The sequence below is a fragment of the Fukomys damarensis genome, unplaced genomic scaffold, assembly GCF_012274545.1.
Source record: "Fukomys damarensis isolate Sample0158 unplaced genomic scaffold, DMR_v1.0_HiC HiC_scaffold_14, whole genome shotgun sequence".
NCBI classification, from domain to species: Eukaryota; Metazoa; Chordata; class Mammalia; order Rodentia; family Bathyergidae; genus Fukomys; species Fukomys damarensis.
Window position 1 is genome coordinate 72,265,444 of NW_022900926.1, and position 17,949 is coordinate 72,283,392.

Consider the following 17,949-nt stretch of genomic DNA (forward strand, 5'->3'; position numbering starts at 1 on the left):
TGTATTGCTTTTCCATCTTAAATAATGTAAATCCTCACTACCTCCTCTGTGTGTCTTGTCCCGCTCTTTGTTCAGGACACTGAGAACCTGGAAAGAATCTCTCCCACACCCAAAAGCTGCTAACACTATGACCTCCCTGCTTTTGACGTTTATATAACATGTGCCTTCTATGGGTGCAGTATGGCTGAGACTAGCACTGAAGTTCACCCACCAGGGTGAGTTGATAATATGGGTTTGGTTGATGCAAGGACAAGCTCTGTTAAAGAGAAAAACACTTCAGGAATTGCTGTCTCAATGTCTGTGTCCTTCCTACGGGAGGGAACAGCCCATAGGCAGAGCCTAGGTGCCATCTGAGGGTGCTCCATTTCTAATGAAGACAGTCCTCGATCACATGTGATTGATTATTGTAAAAGGATACCTAGTGAGGGTTTCCTACTTTATGATGAGTTATTTGGAGAAGCAAGGTTTGGGGTGTATCCGAAAGCCAGATACAATGGAGGATGTGTATGTTGGCCTTGTCACAAGCACGCAGTGTGTGGAACCAACTTTAAGGCTCAGGCCATGTGGTAGAGCTACAGGGTGGAGCATGGTGAGATGATATCAAGCGCGAGTTGAGTGCTAGAAGGAGACTCCTTGGACACAAAGATGTCGCTCTCCCCGCACTGGCTGGCATTGTTATTTCATAGATTGCTGAGCCAGTCTCAGCTTTAGGAAGTGTCTGTGCCTGTTCTCTTGTCCTCACCCTGTCAATATCAACTCATGGTCCAGCACACTCACCTGATCCGCAGGAAGACCTTGTTCTTAAACTCCACCTGCCATCTTTTCCTCTGGAGGAAGTCAGACTCCATGCTATGCTTGCCAGGAACCCTGGGCTCTTGGTGTAGATTTTAAGCACACAGGTCTAGGGCTCTGCTCGGGAAAGCAGAGTGAAGGAAAGTGAATCATCTTCTAAAAATGCCGCTTCTTTCTTGGAGAGGGGGATTTCCTGGAGCCTGAGAGCAGGGATGAGCGCTGTTCTCAAGCACAGCGTTTTGGTAAAGTCCATGTGTGATGATACCACTGTAACCACAAAGGAATTTACCACAGGAAGTGTCCCAGCTGTTGCTTATTAGCATTAGAACAAATTACACAAAGCAAATTGTTAGCAGACATGTCTCCATAATCTTTAACTGGTGGCAATAAGTAGGAGTGATCCTCTTTCAAGTAAATGCTAGATTTCCAAAAATCCAGCTTCCAATTGTCCATGAAGGGATTGCCTTGGATTAGGCCAACCCTTGGAGGGCCAGATTGGGCAGACGCTGCTGCTGAGTTTGATCTTGCACCAGACACCTGACCATCTGCTGGGTTCCTCTCAGGAGTTCTCAGTGTGGTCCTTTCATGCCGAGTGGGGTGGGGGTTTAAAGCACATGGTGAGACCACAGGAGAGCCAGGCAAGTGTTCAGTCTTCACAGTATGTTTATGATCTTTAAAAAATGCAAGTCAGACTGTGGACAGGTTTGTACCCGCCTCATTAACAAAATGGGCAGTTTAAAAAGCAATCTGCTCCTGCACAGTTCTATGTCTTGTTACCTGATGTTTAGACAAAACTGAGTCGCACCCCTTTCTCCCGTAGCTCCCAGGGAAAAGAGCTGAAAAGTCTCCCTCTGAACACCCGGGAGACAACTCTCACTGGCCACTTGTGCTTGCCAAGATCTGGCCATATCTTTAGAAAGAAAGCAGGATACTTCCGTCCCTCAGGACTTTCTGACAATGACTAAAGGCAACTCCCCAGTCACTTCTGGGCATTTCTAATTTTCCCCAGACTTGATTAAATTCTCCTTTTAAAAAAATAATTTAACAAATAATTTTAATTAGAAAAGTAAGATCTACTGTATACATAAATACAGACACTGGTCATGCCACATCCTGGGTCAGGACTTTAGAATAGCTGTTCTTTGATTGTTTTCCTAAGAAATTTGGTCCTCCTTTTTTTGTGGAGAAAACCAAACCCAGCCCAGTATTCCTTCCTAAGGTATTTAACATCACAGGTGGTTCTCTCACAGTTCTTCACTCTTTTCTGGCTGAAAGGAAAAACCTTTCAGGGAGAAGGGAGAGGGTGGGGCCTGGTACCCTCTCTGGTGGGTACTGAACAAGGCCCTCCTGCCTGGCACTCCTCCAAGAGGTCCCTCTTCTGTCACTCGAACCCTGGGCTTGGCACGTCCAGTTAGCTGCCTGAGGGGGACAGGGCCAGGACCCACGAACACTCCCGGTTACCCAGCTGCCTGCAGGGCACACTCTGCTGGCCTAAGAGGGGACTGCGAGTTGTCAAAGCCTGTGGGTGAGTAGGGTTGGGAGACAAAGGCAGCTAACATTTTAAACCAAGCAAAAACCTCAGCTGGTACTCTCCCACCCATTTCCTAAGGAGTTTCCGGCTACAGTGTCAGCCAACACACACTCACACACACACACACACACACACACACACACACACACACACATCCTTCACCTAAAGTCTTCACAAAGGAAACAATGTGCTTTGTAAAATACTTAAAATGCCTTAGGCAATAGAATTGTCTCTAGATTTTTTTTTCAAGTGTTTAACGGACAAGTGTAATTGGAAATGTTAAGAACATGAACACACACACTTTAATTTGAAATTATGTAAAACTGGATCATTATTCACTACAACCTGAAACCAAGCTACCACAGTGGAATAACAAGCACAGTTATCTGTCAGGTGCGAGGCCCCCAAGGAGCTCTCACGTGGGCCAGAATGACTTCCACAGCCTGACCCTGTAAAGTCTGTTTAGAGGAAATGGTCTGGCATGTTTTACATTTGAAAAGCTCTTTAGCTTCCTGGTTTGACAAGATTTTTGAGAGGGATGAAAATTAATTATAATTGCAGTATTGCTATGATAATTTGGTCAGCTAATTGCATTTTGGTACAAAAACAAGCATGAGGAATTTCCTCTCCAGGTTATTCTCTGAAATGACAGCATTCAGTTTAAAAGTAGTGAGATTTTTCAAAAGACAAACCTTAAATGCCATGGCTTTGGCAATCTGGCCTGCTTAAAGCTCCATGGGGATGGGACAGCACCTGGGTGGCAGCAACTGCACAGCTGCCAGTTTTCTCCTAGACTTGAAACAGGAGCATGTCTCTCCCTGGAAAATGACGCTTGATCTCTTGGACTCTCTCTGGGTCTGATTTTATTCAGGGGCACCAGTGTTCATGTGTTTGCAGCCAGGGATCCTTGGTGAGCAGCGCAGGACATTTTGCGAGTTTAATGTTGCAAGTCACTGAAGGTGGCACATGCCCACGGAAGAGGTACTGAAAGGAAGCCAGGACCGAGCCAAAACCATGGAGGGAAGAACCTGGGCTGCCCTGGGATCTTCTGGATCGCACCGTTTGCTCCACGGCAGTTCTGAATATGTAAACTGCTGTGCCTTCTGGGGGAAATTATCTAACTTCAGAGCACTTAGCATTAGCCAAACTTTGAGTGACAGAGTGCATTCATCACTTTAAACTTTGAAGATTCTATCTTAAGGCCTGATTCATTAGTTTTGCCATGTGCTGAAACCAACAGACATTCTGCTCTGTGACCTCCCAATCAAGCTCACCTCAATGGTGGGTTTGGGACACTCTCTTCTTTCCCTTCTCTGCCAAAACCTAAATCAGCCACCGTTTGTGTGTCCATAAAAGATTTTGCTACGGTGTGTTTTCTACAGTGTTGCTTCTCAAAGTGGGCCCAATCACGTAGAATGTAGAATGTATCTTTTGGTGTTTATTTAAATTCAAACCAATTTTTGGAGGGCCAACAAGCAGGTCCACCCAGGGCTGCCCTCGGGGTTGTGCAGGTCATGCTCCACACGAGGGCAGTTGGGCAAGGGGCAAGGGGCCTTGAGACCTCACCCAGCTCCGCTGGCCTGCTGAGGCCCTGAACAGGCTGCGTCCTGGAGGAGGGGCCCCTTTTCTAATTCACATTTGGGCCAAAGGAGCTCCTGAGTGATCATCGAGCCTCACCCTCCCATGGGTGCCAAAATCCCATCTCTTCCTCATCCCTGACACAGTAGATATTCTTTTAAGGAAAGGAATATGCCTGTGGCAAAGGGGAATTTATTTCAAAAGTGTGTTTCCTGCTTACTGAGAATAAAGGAAGAAGAAAGAGAGAGAAAGAAAGGAGAATGATACAAACACTAGCCAAGAAGAGGCCTCCTCCTTCCTAGTAAATTGTGGATTCATTGTACTTCTCTGGACACAGCTGTGAAGGGGTAGAAAATCAATTTTTTTCTGTTACTCCACGGTGAGGAAGGAAACCTATTTGTAAATTGAATTAAACCCAATAATAGCATGTCTGTGTATTTGTTGAGGACTAGAAAAATTAACCACAGATTCAGCTACAGAATCCAGCAATGTAATTAGAAGTCAAAACTCTCCCATCTCAAAGCGTAGTTGAGACAGTTTTCTTTTTCCTAGAAACATCCACGGAGAAATGTCACTAAGATTCTTCAGCATGCCAGTGCTTTGGTGCCTCAGTAAGGACTCTGCAAGGGGAGGACTCCAGACCCCAGCTGGGCAGTGTGTGCTTTGTTGCTTGTGGGTCAGTCAGTGAACAATGACTGGATAGGAGCTAGGACCCTCTAGACGGTGGTTTCTTCTCGATTTGTAATGTGTGATGCTGACTGTGGGGTAATTTCCCCTATTTCTGTGTAAGCTGGACCGTGTCCCTAGAAACCCTAGCCCAGCCACTGAGTTCTGAATTAGCAGATGACTGACTGCACTCAGTTCTTCCTGAAATTTCATTAACAATCTGCCCTCTAGTGGGATAACACAGTACTTCAGCTAACTAGGGATAGAAATGGTCCTTTCCCCTCCCCTTTCAGAGAAAAAGAAAACAAAAAAAAAATTTTCTTTCAAGTTTTCCAGATAGTGCAAGGTGAGGCAGTCGTGCTCAGAGGTCAGCTTCCAGAGCTGACTCCAGCACTCGATTTGGCAGCACATATACCGGAGCTGAATCCAGCAGGGCTTATGCTGAAAGATCCCAGGTCAGAGTAGAGGCAGGTGGTGCTGTGCAGGGCCCAAAGCCCTGTACCACCTGCAGGGACAAAGTATTTCTCACAGCCTTTGAACCCTGCAGGGCCAAGTTTAGGCAACAACATTCAGTCCCCTACTGTTTCATTATACAAATAGCACCCTTCCTGTGAGCAACCAACACCAAGAATGTAAAAAATAATAGATTTTTTTGGTAATTTTTTTTTGCAGGTCAGTAACACATATGAGCGTTTCAAAAAGAATCATATGAAATTTTAAAAAGGCAAAGATACACATGTTTTATAAAAAGGCCAAGTCTTTGTGATTGTTCCTTTTAAGAGGAGACTACTTCATGATGTTGGCTGGATGTTGGTAAGGCAGAAGATAATCTTGAGATCTGGTGTCTTGGGTTTGGCTTCTGTCTTTCGGATAATTTCAGAACTTGGCTTGCTTCAGTTTGTCAATGTGGTAGCAGAGTTTCAGTGCAGGTCCCAGCTTCAGGCCCAGGTACTTCATGATCATGTCACTCTTCAGCAACAAAAGAGCATTGCCATCGATCTCCTGGTGAACCAGGATCAGAAAAAGAAAATCCAGAAAATGGTTAGAGTAATCTAACTAAGGTTGATATGTGCCCAGGGCAAGTGGGTACATTCAGAGAGCATATTCTCTTGGTATCAGGGCGAGCTCTCCTTTTTTAAAAAAAATTAAGCAAACAAATACTATGTGCTCCTCTTTTGGAATCATATGATACACTGGGTCTTTCCTGTTCCTGATAGATGAAATCAAACATAACCCACTTTGGTTCCCGATAGCTCATGTGTGATATTTGTCACTAAAAGTGAAATCTGTTAGGCCCTGAAACTACAACTTGTCTTTCTATCTCATTCCAGAGGCTGGCATTAGGCTCTGTCTTCCATCCATTGCCCTAATCTTCTTTATTATCGTGGAGGCCCGCCTACCTTCAGCCTATTACAGAACTGCAAACCACACTCTATGTTTTTGGCTCTGTCAATAACATTAGACAGAATACACATTGCACCTGCTTCATCTCAGGGTTTACAACAAAGAACTGGTAAGGGAATGAGCCACTCCTTTGAGGTCCTGGTGTTGCTCCCTTTGTCTCTAAAAATAGTAACCCTCCCGAACACAGGTGGGACTCAGGGTAGCCAGGCTGCTTTCCTCAACATAGGGTATTTTCTAGTTGGGATAAGAGACACAGGGGACTCATATCACACACAAGGGTCACCAGCTACTCTCATCCATCTTCCCATCCATCCACCCTTGCTTGCATCCATCCAATACTGAGAGTGCACCTACTCAATATCACTTACTTTCTGTGTCCTTCGTAAAATAATGGGTGGGGGAAGCTCATCTGTGGGTCCCTCCCGGGAGCCTCCTTTCCTGATGTTCCTTCATTACCCTACTTCCTCAACTCCTACCATCTGCTACTGCCCTGGAAAGAAAGCCAGACCTCCCCTGGCCAATCTGTCTGAACAGCCACCACTGTCAGGCCAAGTTAAGAACGTGCCTATAAAATGCAAGTGTTGAATTAGAAGAAGGCCCTGCCTGGATCTGACAGCATAATTTCTATGACAGGATTACCAAGTGAAATGAGGGACAGAGCAGGGGAGACAGCTCCAGTGACAGGCAGAAGAATGTTCCTTCCCCTGCCTGCAAGACTTCCACATCTTAATCCCTTCAATCAAAGGCCAAGTCAGGCTGCAGGTGGAATTAAGGCTGCTGGTCAGCTGGCTCCGAAGTGGGGGGACCAACCATGGGTTATGGGGAGGGCAGAAAGTTCCTTCCAAGTCGAGGAAGAAGTCACAAGACAGGACCGCAGAGGGGGCAGCCGAGGAAGGGTTCTGCTTGACGTTACAGGCATCAAAGCTGAAGGCAAGGTGGGGAGTACAAAGGAAGGACAGTGGGCTTGCAGTTAGGAAAAGTAGGCAGATTCTCCCTAGAACACCTAGAACATCCAGGAAGGAATGCAGTCCTGCTGACGGACCCCTGGGTCGTAGTCCAGGGAGACCCCAGTCAGGCTTCTGACCTACAAACTGTAAGATAAGAAATGTATACTGTTTTAAGCCATTATATTTGTGGTAACATTACAGCAGCAATGTGGAACTAATATAGTAAGCTTGGTAGATAAAATATTAATTCTCACTTTTTAAAAAATTTACCGTCTTTAATATATTTCAGAATTGCCTAAAGAATTATAACAATACCTCCTAACTGAAGGCTATCTACAGGCCAGGCACCATGAGGAAAGCTTTATGTGCATTTTCTCATTTAATCCTCAAAGCAGCTGAGGATAGGCCCTCTCCCAGTTGGCCTGGCATATTGTAGGTGTGCTATAAATGACGGATGGAGGCACAGACAGACGGATGAGCAGGGAAACAGGCATCCTGATGAAGGCCAAAATGCGAACAGATGGGACAAATATCCCTTACAAATAAAGCCAAGTGGGTGTTCTGCTCTGAGAAGCTTGTGTGTGCATTTGTCCCCCATCTCTGTCTCTCTCAAGGGTGCCCTGGGGCTTCATCCAGAGCCCCAGCAACTGGAGATCCCGAAACGCCTCCAAACCCCTCCCCAGCCAAGCCAGGCGGGAGCTTACGTGCTTTCTGAAGAGCTCCACATGCGGCCCCAGAGCCTGCGGGTCAGCGTCCTTCACGAACCGGACCACGTCCTCCACGGTCCAGGTGCAAGGGTTTCTGCTCCTTGGCCGCCTGGTGTCCTGCCCATCTGCAGAAAGGCTCGAGGCTGGATTGGGTGAGCAGAGAGAGAGAGAGAGAGAGAGAGAGAGAGAGAGAGAGCAGTTTTGGGGCCTTTGGCCTCAGCACCGACTTGGTGCCATGGCCAGCCTGGGGACTGGGTGAGGGGAGCAGCTCTGTGTCTTGTAGTCCATGGAGAGGCCAAGTAACCTCCTGGGACTGCAAAGGTTGCGACTGGTGGTTCGATCAGGAGTAGGGAGCACGAGGGCCCTCTCCATCTATGTGAGAGCCCTCTGCTCTCCCAGGGAAGGAAGAACCGGAAAAGGCCTTTCCTTCAACAAATGGAAGTTCTGATAAGTTAGAGTTTTCAAAACCCCCTTCTGTTTGGTTCTCTCTCAGTGGGCCCTGGGCCTCCTAGTACTTGATAACCAAGGCAAGAAAACCAAGACAAGTGTCAAAATGGGTCTCTGGAGTGAGCTGGGAACTTATGTGACTTCAGGCCCTTTCTGCTCAACTGGCTTCACTCTGAGACAGTAAAGACACACCGTGCATTTTGGTCCTCATTCTTGGCCTCTGCAGAATGGCTAATCTGACATCTCCTTCTCAGAAACCCTGACTGCGAGGGGTCCATCCTTGTCTGAACCACAGAAAGGCAATGTGTCACCATACTCACTGCCCCAGGCACACATGGAGCGTCCCCATAGCCCTCTGAAGCCATCAGAGCACTTATTCTGACTTTCCCTACCTCACTAAGTGTCCCTGGACTGCCCGGGGATACCCTGTGCCTGGCCCACAGCCCCTTCTTCGGGAGTATGTGTTACTTCTCTTGCAGTAGATGAAAGTGGTTAGGACGGTGAAGTGGAAAACTAACTTGGAAATAGCTGCCTGGACATAGCCAAGGGTCACTTACTCTTGTGTAACATCCCAAACCAACTCACCCTCTGTCCCTAGAGTCAGTTCCTCATCCTGTCTCCTCCATTGCCTCCACATCCTCCCTCTTTTTTGCTCCCCACATTTAGTTCTTTTGCAGAACTGGGGAAGATGCCTCCCTTTTATCCCTGCTGAATCTTGGGTCAGAACCTCTTAGCAGTCCCTGTAATAGTTTTTGATAGGTTTCCTGGCCCTCTTTTAATCCAGAGCCTACAAATGCCACCAGCTCCTGCTGTCCCTGAGACTCAAGCTCTGCCTGGGCACAAGTCTCAGACTCTCTGAGGGTGCTCCTAGCCTGGGCACTGTTCCTCAAGGTCAGTGGCTGCCTTTGATCTCAATAGCACCCTTCCTTTCTAGATGGAGGGGGAAAGGAATTTTGGTGCAGAGAGACCTACCGACAGATCCCTGCTAGCAATCTGAGCGTGGCACATTGGGTGTAGCGTGGCAGAGCTCTCCAGATGGAGGGGCAGGTGTGAGGACTAAAAGGGGGAGTGCCGGGCCCTTGGGCTGACCCACGTCAGGTGCTCCACAGCGGTAAGGAGCTCCCTGCCTCCTCCAGTGCTGCCCCATGCAACTGGTTGGGCACGGCCATGTCGGTATCTGCCCAGCCCACTGCTTCACCCTTAGCTGTCACTTCGGCTTCTGCCAGGAGACATGTACCTTCCCTGCCTCCCGTGGAGTTCCCGCCGACTGTCACAGCCTAGGGGACACCTGCTGTCTGCACAAGCAATGTTGCTGGCCTCCTTGCTTCATATCACCCACCTCCCCACTTTTACCCTAAACCTTTATTGTTCTCCTATGACGTTTTCTACACTCTACTTTGTAGACCACTTGTTTATGGGCTTCTCTCCAATGCGCAGCGAGATCTTAACTTCCTGAGAATTCTCTCTGTGCTTCTATAATTTACTGAGCACTTTTTCTGAACCAGGTCTAGGGTGAAGAGTTTGGTGAAAAATACAAACACGATTGTCTCATTGCAGAGGTCACACATCGCAGTGCCTCCACGACTGTAAGTAGAGTAAATATATTTGAAATGTGATTTTGATAAATGTGAAATGAATCGATACATTTGCAGAAACAGTCTAGGTAATTGACACAGAAGCCTTGTATGGGATATTTTTAACTCTATTTTAAGGCTAGAAAAAGGTCAAGGCTCTGAAAAGTGAGCAGCTTCCCTACAAATAATTCCAAACTAGAAGTTGAGAAGCCAGCACTTATGTATTCTTCAGCTTCAAGGCAAAGTGGTTTTCTGCTGTTTCTTTTTTTTTTACTTTTCTATCTTTATTTATTGGTATGTGTTTGAGATACATACTCTTGCCATCCATCTTGGGGTATCGGTATGTGTACATATCTTAATCATTTTTGCTTTCCCTGCCCCTCCCTACTCTCTCCTCTTCTTTTTTCCCCCAGACCCCCTTGCCATCTCCATAAAGTCTGCCTTCTTGTTTCCTATTGTCTCATTTTATTTTGCTTTTTAAATTACTCACATGTCGGATTTCTCATATAAGAGAAACTGTGCAATACTTAATTGTCTGATTTATTTTACTTAGCATTATGGTCTCAAGATTCATTCACTTTCCTACTAATGACTCAAATTTACCCTTCTTTATGGCTGAGTAGTACTCCATTGTGTATATATACTGTACTTTATCCGTTCATTTGTTCACTGGCATATAGGCGGCTTGTATAATCCCTCCTCTTTTTAACATGTTTGAGAAGTACCAGTGCTTCATTAGTGCCAAGAAAAGTATAGCATCACATTTCCTAGTCTGTCCTAAATACATAATGGTTTGGTCGAGAAGTGGATTTACTCTGAGATTTTTGTTGCCTTTTTCTTATTGGACCTCAAAGGGACCCATAAGGTGGTTAGGCACAGGGCTTTGCTGGGAAACTGTTAATGCACCCCGGAGCCATCTGAATTCTAATGCGTGCTTATTAAAGATGATTTCACCCCATTTAAAGACATCTGCACTCAAAATGGGGATGAGAAATTATGGAAACCACATTTGTCTTTGGGGCCCGCCCATCAGATCATGGGCGTTAATCAGGATGATAATAGATGCCCTGATTACAAAGACGGTAAATCTTCAGTCCAAGAATGATTTAGAGTGATTAGAGCAGAGGTCAAATCTAATTTCCCTATTTGCCAGGAAAGGAGAAAAACCAGACCAATTAATAGCATCATGTGCGGGATCCTAGAGTCCTTTGAGTGAGGTCAGGAAAATGTTTTCTCCTCAGCCAAAGCCTTCAGGGCCAGCAGCAGGGCTGGTTTGTCTTTAAGGAGGAGGCCTTTGGGTGCTACTGTGTAGAACAGAGAACAGAGTCGGGGAGGTGCAATCTCTGTGCCTGCAACCTGGAACTTGTTGTGGGCATTTTTCACTTTTTCAGGACAGAGCCGCACTAGCAGGTGGGCTCAGGAGTGTTTCTGAGAGGACCTGTTAATCATACAAGACAGAAAACAGCAGGAAGCCCATCCCACGCCTTAGGATTCACTCCTGATGCAGAGCACAGAAACTCACACTAGAAGGAAAAACAGCGAACTTTCTGCAGTAGGCCGGCAAGGCTGTTACTGGATCTGTGCTCACGGATAAACAGCACCCACCCCCGAGCTTCTGCAAAGGCAGATGGGGCCCGACTGATGCAGCCAGGAGAGCCAGGCCGCTGGGTGGATGGGGAGCAGTGATGGAGCGAGCACATGCGCTCCACCCAGGCTCGGCCTGTGGCCCGCTCGCCGTGTGCCCTAAGAGACGGCAGTGTTCAGCAGAGAACCCTGTGCTTGGTCTTGTTGCTCTGAGGGCTGCGGAGACACGAAAAGCAAAACTCAGTGGTGAATGAGTGTATAATTACATCTCATTTCTAAAGCTGAACTTGTAGTTAGCAGAAATAGAATGACGACTGTGAGTCAGTGTTCAAAAGCAATCCCAGCCCCTTCCAAAGCACAAGCACTTGTATCATGTGTGCAAATCCTTCTCTGTCTCCTTCCCTCCCTCTCTCTGCTCCCACAAGTACATACATAATTGTCTTTTGCTCATTCATAATTCAGGGGAACTCTAGCTAACAATGGAATTGCAGGGGAGAGGGGAATAAGCCAAGAGCCACATGACTATGGTCCGTACTGTCCCTGGGCTTCTGTGCGGCCCCTCCCACCTCAGGCCTGTCCCATCCTCACCACCAGCTGTGGGTGCACAGGAAGTTACCTTTACCACTGCAGACCTCATCCCTTTGTCCACAGGTAGAATATACCACCAGCCTTCTAATCACTTCCTGGCTCAGACATTCTCTAGGGGCCTCAGTTTTTACCTCTATAAATTGTGCCTATCATTTGTTGCTTCTCAAGAGTATGTTATGAGTCAAATGAGTGGAGCCTGACAACACCTTCAAGGGAAGCCCACCATTCCTCACAGGACCCCTGAGACGCCCCCCTCAGGCTGCTGCGGTCTCTGAGACCCTCTCGGGCAGCCGGAGCTGGCTGGAAGCAGGTGAGGAGAGGAAAACAAAGGGAGGGAGGGAAGATCTCCCAGCATCTCCAAGTGACTGGTTCCCATAGGATACCTCCTTCCTGGAAACAAGGCCGTGGTGAGAGTCTGAGGTACCCAAGCTGGCCTACAGCATGGGCAAAATTGGGTTGTTTACAACAGTGCTGTTTTCACTATTTCTATTCCAGAGTTTCCAAGACACTATGAGGTGCTCAAGAGAGACAGGAGAGAGAAGAGAGCCTAGCCACTCCTTCAATTTCTACACAGGGTTTTCATTTAACTCTTCGAGAACAGCTGCCCTGCCAGTATGAGGACAGAGGTGACCTCTAGAGGTGAGACGGATCACAGACTTGAGGTCCGGCCAAGCTGGGCAGGAGTCCTTCTCGGCCGCCAGCAGACACTGGGACCTCCTATAAGCAACGCCATCTCTGCCAGAGCCTCCAGCTGCCCTCGCCCATTTCCTCCCCAGCCCGCTCCTGCTGCCCTTCCACTGTCACTGGCAAGATCTTCCCTTCAGACACTCGTGGCTGCCAGCAAGAAGCCAGTTTTGAGTAAATGTGTGTGATAAGTTGTTAACGCCTGTCTGTCTGGATTTGCACACACCCTAAGAACAGTGCCCATGTCTGTCTGATTCACCTCTCCATCCTGAGACCAGCGAAGAGGAGTCTCTGGCTTGGTGCACATCTGCAGACTAGGACGGTCTCACCCTCTCTGAGTCAGTTACCTCACCTGTGAAACCACCGCCATGCTGGGCTGGGGAGAGGATTACGTGGGGCAGTGCCATGGAATGAACCGCGAGTTAGCTGCTCTTCTTCCCTTATACGTTATTTCACAAATGAAAGCTTCCGGAATCTCATGACCATCAGTTCACTCCCCTGCTCAGAAATACCCAGTTTATGATTACTACAGGCCAAAGCTGATCTGCTGGCCATGGACCCCAAATCTTCCAGCTTGATTTCCCTCACTGTCCTGCACAAACTCTTCTCTCCCTAGAATGAACAAGCCCTTCCCATGCCCCGCCCCACCCCATGAGCAATTGTCCTCATTCTTTTTCTAGCTCTCCTCCAATGCCATACCCCATCGAAGAAAAATCTAAGCCACAGGAAGCATTTGGGTAGTGACAATAATGTCAGATTTATTTTGTTTCTGGATTCTGAATCTTGAGCCTAGCTGTGGTTGGAAATACTATAGCATGTTCTGTTCAGTGCAAAAGTCAGGAAGTTCTTGCTATCTGAAACCTTGTTATAGTTTCTGGTGATTATATCTTTCCTCAACGAGAGCCAGGGAAGAGCCTTCAAGCATTCACTGGAGTCTCTGCAAACCCCAGGGAAACATGCCTTGTGAAAACAGTCCTTTGGAGCCTACTAGCAAGGAGACAGGGAGCTACATCAAGACAGCAGGTGGCCAGGGTGAGTGTCCACATGGGAGGGAAGGTGGCTGAGGAATCAGTCAAGTCCCCCTGCCTGCAGCCTATGCCATTTTCTGGTTTCTGTGGTTTTAAGCCATGCTGATTAGCACCCTAGGGAGAGCAGCTATTTCTAGGTTTCTTCCAGCCTTTACGACTTGGGTCTAACCCTCTGACAGAGGCATGGTTTCTTGGTGACAACTGATTTCACTTGGAAGGAATTTCAGAGCAATACTGAGCAGGCTTTTGGAGGGTGATTTTAATGGCCTTTGAAGGACCCACAGTAGGGCTGCAGGCTGGCAGCTGGGTAAGAAATGGACAGACAGGCCGGTGTTTTTTCTCTCCCACTTTAGTATATCACCATGCAGTTGTGCATAGTGGAAACCTGACTTGGTTTCCAAACATCTTTAGCTTTGCAAATTTTGTTCAAGCAAGCACACATAGAACCTCATTCTGCAAATGTGAAGAGGCCTTATTTCAGAGAGATGCAGCGAGCCTGGCATTCTGTCTGCTCCCATCCATTCTTCTCCATCTGCTAGAACCCCACAGGGACCCCTTAGAAACCTTCACACACAGTTGGAAGATCCCTGGGGTGGTCCTGAAAGACACAGGCTTTAGAGTAGGTTGTAGTCAAATCTTGGCTCCACACTTGACTGACTTCTGGATCCTTACTTTCTTTATCTATAATTTGGATGTAATACAGACAATTTCTTATTATAAATTATAAACATGTTAAAACAAATCATAAACAATGTAGGAAAGTGGTCCATAATAGGTGCTCAATAAAAAGCAGCTTGATGCAGGCCTCTACCAAGCCCCCTTTCCTGAGGCTGTGGGGGATTCAAATAGGAACGAGAAAACGCATAAAGTTGGGGAATCTTTCGCATAAAGTTGGGGAATCTTTCTCCCTACCTTTGGGAGAAAGGATGTGTTACAGATGAGGGAACAGTGCTCAGTGCCCTGCTGTGCCATAGAAAGAGAAGAGGAGGAAGTATTTCCAATCAGGAGGTGCTGCTGAGACTGCCTGTAGGCATCCAACATCTTCCTTTGTAATAGAATCCTTGGTTTCTGCTTAAATCCTGTTTGCCTGAAATTGAAACCACATTTCCTAGCTTCCCTTGCCACTAGCGGCCACGTGACTAAATTCTGTCCAACGAAATGTCAGTGGAAGGGGAAAGCTCTTTCCAAGATGTGCCTTGCTCCTGAGACTGCAAGGCTGAGTGGCTCTGTCTGGTAACCACGGTTTCATTTAGTACTCTGTCAAAGGCATGGGTTAGACGGATCCTTTGGAGCACAGAACAGTTCGTGTACTTACAAAAGACAAATAGTTTTTTTTTCTTCCAATGTATCACAAGACTCACTTCAACCCTTACGTCCTATAGCAGCTTTATGCCAAGGGTAGCTCTGTGATTGCCAACATTTTGCAGCCCCAGGGGCTCCTGCTGTTGTGAATATTTAAGGTTTTAGGTAAGGCTCTTTTTAATTTTTCTAACTTGCAAAAAGACTACTGGCATGCAGGATAGTCATTGGTTTGCTTGCAGCAGAAAGCAGCAAACACTGGTGGGCTGTTTCTCTGATCTCATGTAAGATCCTGAGGGCAAAGCCCTGAGCTCAGGGGCCCACGTGGGTGTGACTGGGGGACCCACGGATGGGGCTTTCCAGAGCCAAGTTCTGAGCAAGCACCTGGTTTCCCTCCAGCAGCTGTCTGGCAAGATCACTCAGGGAGGGCTGCATTTCAAGAGAACAAAGAGCTGCAGTGGGTGACGCTGAAGAACAGGAGGACAGGCTGGGCCCAGCTAGAGGAGATGTTGAGGGGCTGGAGGAGGGAAGATACTCTGAGGCCCCTTGAAGGAACCTGGATTCTCTTAACTAAGGGTCACAGGCAGACTGGGACGGGGCAACGACACGTTTCTCCAGCCAAATCCAGCTTCCCTCCTACCGCTTAGAATCCTGCACTTAAGATGCAGGGCCTGAGCTGTCAGCCACATGAACGGGACAGAGAGTAAATCTCTCCTTTTTAAGAAGTGGCAATACCTTCAGCATTAGGACTTGATTCAATCAGAGCAGTGTCCTGCAGTCACCACCTTGAGAAAAACTGGAATTGAGTGGAGGAGAAGAGGGTGAGAGAGGGACATTTGAAAGGCAGCAGGACACCGGGACGAGGGTTTTGACAGCCAGGGGCACTGTGAAGCCACAGGGACAGTGAATGTTTGTTGACCACGTTCTGTTGCCAGATGTTGTACTGCCTCTGGGGACAAACCTATGAAATAAATAGTGCCCCTCTTGAAGACATTGGTAGCTACCAGGTTTGACCCCTTCTTTTAGAAACCAAATAAAATCATGTTTCTCTCCTTTGGAAATTAGGGCTCTGCCCACTTACATCCACTGCCCAGTCAGCGGCCCTGGGTGACAATGCTGGGGAGTGGTCCACATGGCGCCTCTACACTTGGCAAGAGCCTCCACCACTGAGGGGCTCTGCTCTGCCCTTCAGAACCACCTGTGCCTCAAAGGCCCTGCTCTCCTCTCCACCCTTGGCCAGCAAGGCCTGTCAGGGCCATGCTCATGGTGGGTGTGTGTGGGGGTGAGGCTCTCTGACAGGAATGTGTGGAGCACCTTGCCCCACACAAAGAGCTTCTGAGGGTGGCTCACAGCAGGGGAACCATGGCCAGAAGAAAAATGTGAAGTATCAAAGAAGACAGGCAAGATGAGGACTCCCTGACCCTTTGATCTGGGGCCTCCTTTTTGCCACAGTTCTGAGCTGTGAGTCCATGGGGCTATGATCTGTTGAAATGTGCATGTATGAGATCTACGACTACTCACACATATTGAGCTCTTACTATACCTAGGCCTTGTACTAAATATATGCATGAACTTATTTAATCCGATGAAGTAGGGGCTGCTGCTATTATCATTCCAACTGTACCGATGATGAAACCGAGCACAGAGAAGTTAAGACTTGCGAGGGGCCACACCATCAGGAAGCAGCAGATCCAGGATTCCTGCCCAGGCAGCTGGCCAACATCCAGGAGACTACCCAGTCTGCATCATGGCCTCTATTCATTAATGAAATACTGAAGCTTGAAAATGATTTTGTAAATCGTCAGTCAGAGTGGCCTCCAAGTTATCCCTGTCTCACTCCAAGTACTTTCCCATACTTCACGTTAACAGCATTTAGTGGGTGAGACAGAAGTACCCTGAAAAACACCATTTAGGATTTCTGCTTCTGTTGGTGTACTTGTACCTTGGAAGTATCACTCACTACACGAGACAGTTCTTTACCAGAGTCTGATTCTTCTTTTTCCTCAGCACAGAGATATAGCTCCCAGACTTCCTCACAATTAAGCGTGACAAAACAACCAGCTCTTGCCAATGGAATGCATGTGGAATGCATGTGGAATGTGTGTGTATCCCTGACAGGCTTCAGGGAAGCATGCGTGCCTTCTCCATGTTGGCTTCTCCATTGCTTCTGTCCTTTTATATCCACTAGATGCATGGGGCATAAGGTGGTAGAGGATGGCACAGCCTAGGTCCTTGCATTGAGACACACCTAGAAACTAGGAACACCCACTATAGACTCTTGAACAAAAACCTCTATGATATCTGGGCCAGTACACCTTTTGGGGTCTATTTATACCTACCTACAGCTCAGACTACCCTCATTCACCATTTTCTTTGTTTGTGGTCAAAGTTCAAATTCATTGCCCTCAAAAACTAAAAACCCTTAACAGGGCCTGCGAAAACCTCTGACTTCTCGGTGGTCCCATGTTCAAGCAGCCATGCTCTCCTCCCCACGCTGTGTTCCCAGGGCAAGGATGAGTTGCAGGAGAGCCAAGGCATGCGTTACATTACCACATCTGTTTCCTTCAAGAGAAGTCCCGTTTCTCTTGGGGCTGGAGGCTGGGGGCCTCAGTCCAGGTGCTGAGGGGCCTCCGGAGGACACAGGGCCGATACGCGGAATATTGGTGGTGGTGGCTGGGCCTCCCCTGAGACGGCAGTCTCCAGAGTTCAGCTTCTTGCAGTACAGTGAGGAAGGGCGCAAAGAGCCCGTGTGGTTAAAGGTGGCGGAGCAGGGGTCAGTGCTGTAGCGGTTCATGCCTGCGGGGATCCCCAGGCATTCTTCCATGGTCACGGTCTTGGCTAAGCAAGAAGGTAGCAGCAGAGAAGCAGAGATCAGAGCAGTTTGGGAGCGACCTGAATCTTAGTCATGGCCAACCCCATGCTACTGTCTGTGAGAACGGAATGCAATGGAGGAGAAATGGGCACCACAGCATAATTACAAAAGGCACCTTGTCAGCAGACTGAGACATCTGCCTCCCCGATGAAAGCGTATTTTAGTAGAAAATGGGAGACAAGTCCTTTCATGTTTAGAAGAAAAGTCATTATCTTGGCTATTGATGACGTGGAAACTAAATCTAAACA

The 17,949-nt window shown here is 47.6% G+C and overlaps 1 protein-coding gene across 10 annotated transcripts in view; it reads right to left on the minus strand.

Annotated features, from left to right (window-relative positions):
- Nucleotides 1-3,166: 3,166 nt before the first annotated feature.
- Nucleotides 3,167-17,949, minus strand: part of Scml4 (Scm polycomb group protein like 4) — a 99,137-nt gene continuing 84,354 nt past the window's right edge. For 9 of the 10 annotated variants that reach the window (XM_010635322.3, XM_010635319.3, XM_019209206.2 and 6 more), the window contains 3 exons: nucleotides 17,380-17,667; nucleotides 7,623-7,768; nucleotides 3,167-5,569 (listed from right to left, as the gene is read on the minus strand). In XM_010635322.3, the coding sequence (XP_010633624.1) occupies nucleotides 5,444-5,569; nucleotides 7,623-7,768; nucleotides 17,380-17,667 (560 nt within the window). In that variant the 3' untranslated portion in view covers nucleotides 3,167-5,443. The remainder of the gene's footprint in view (nucleotides 5,570-7,622; nucleotides 7,769-17,379; nucleotides 17,668-17,949) is intronic. The other variant, XM_033763428.1, reaches the window with a different exon arrangement.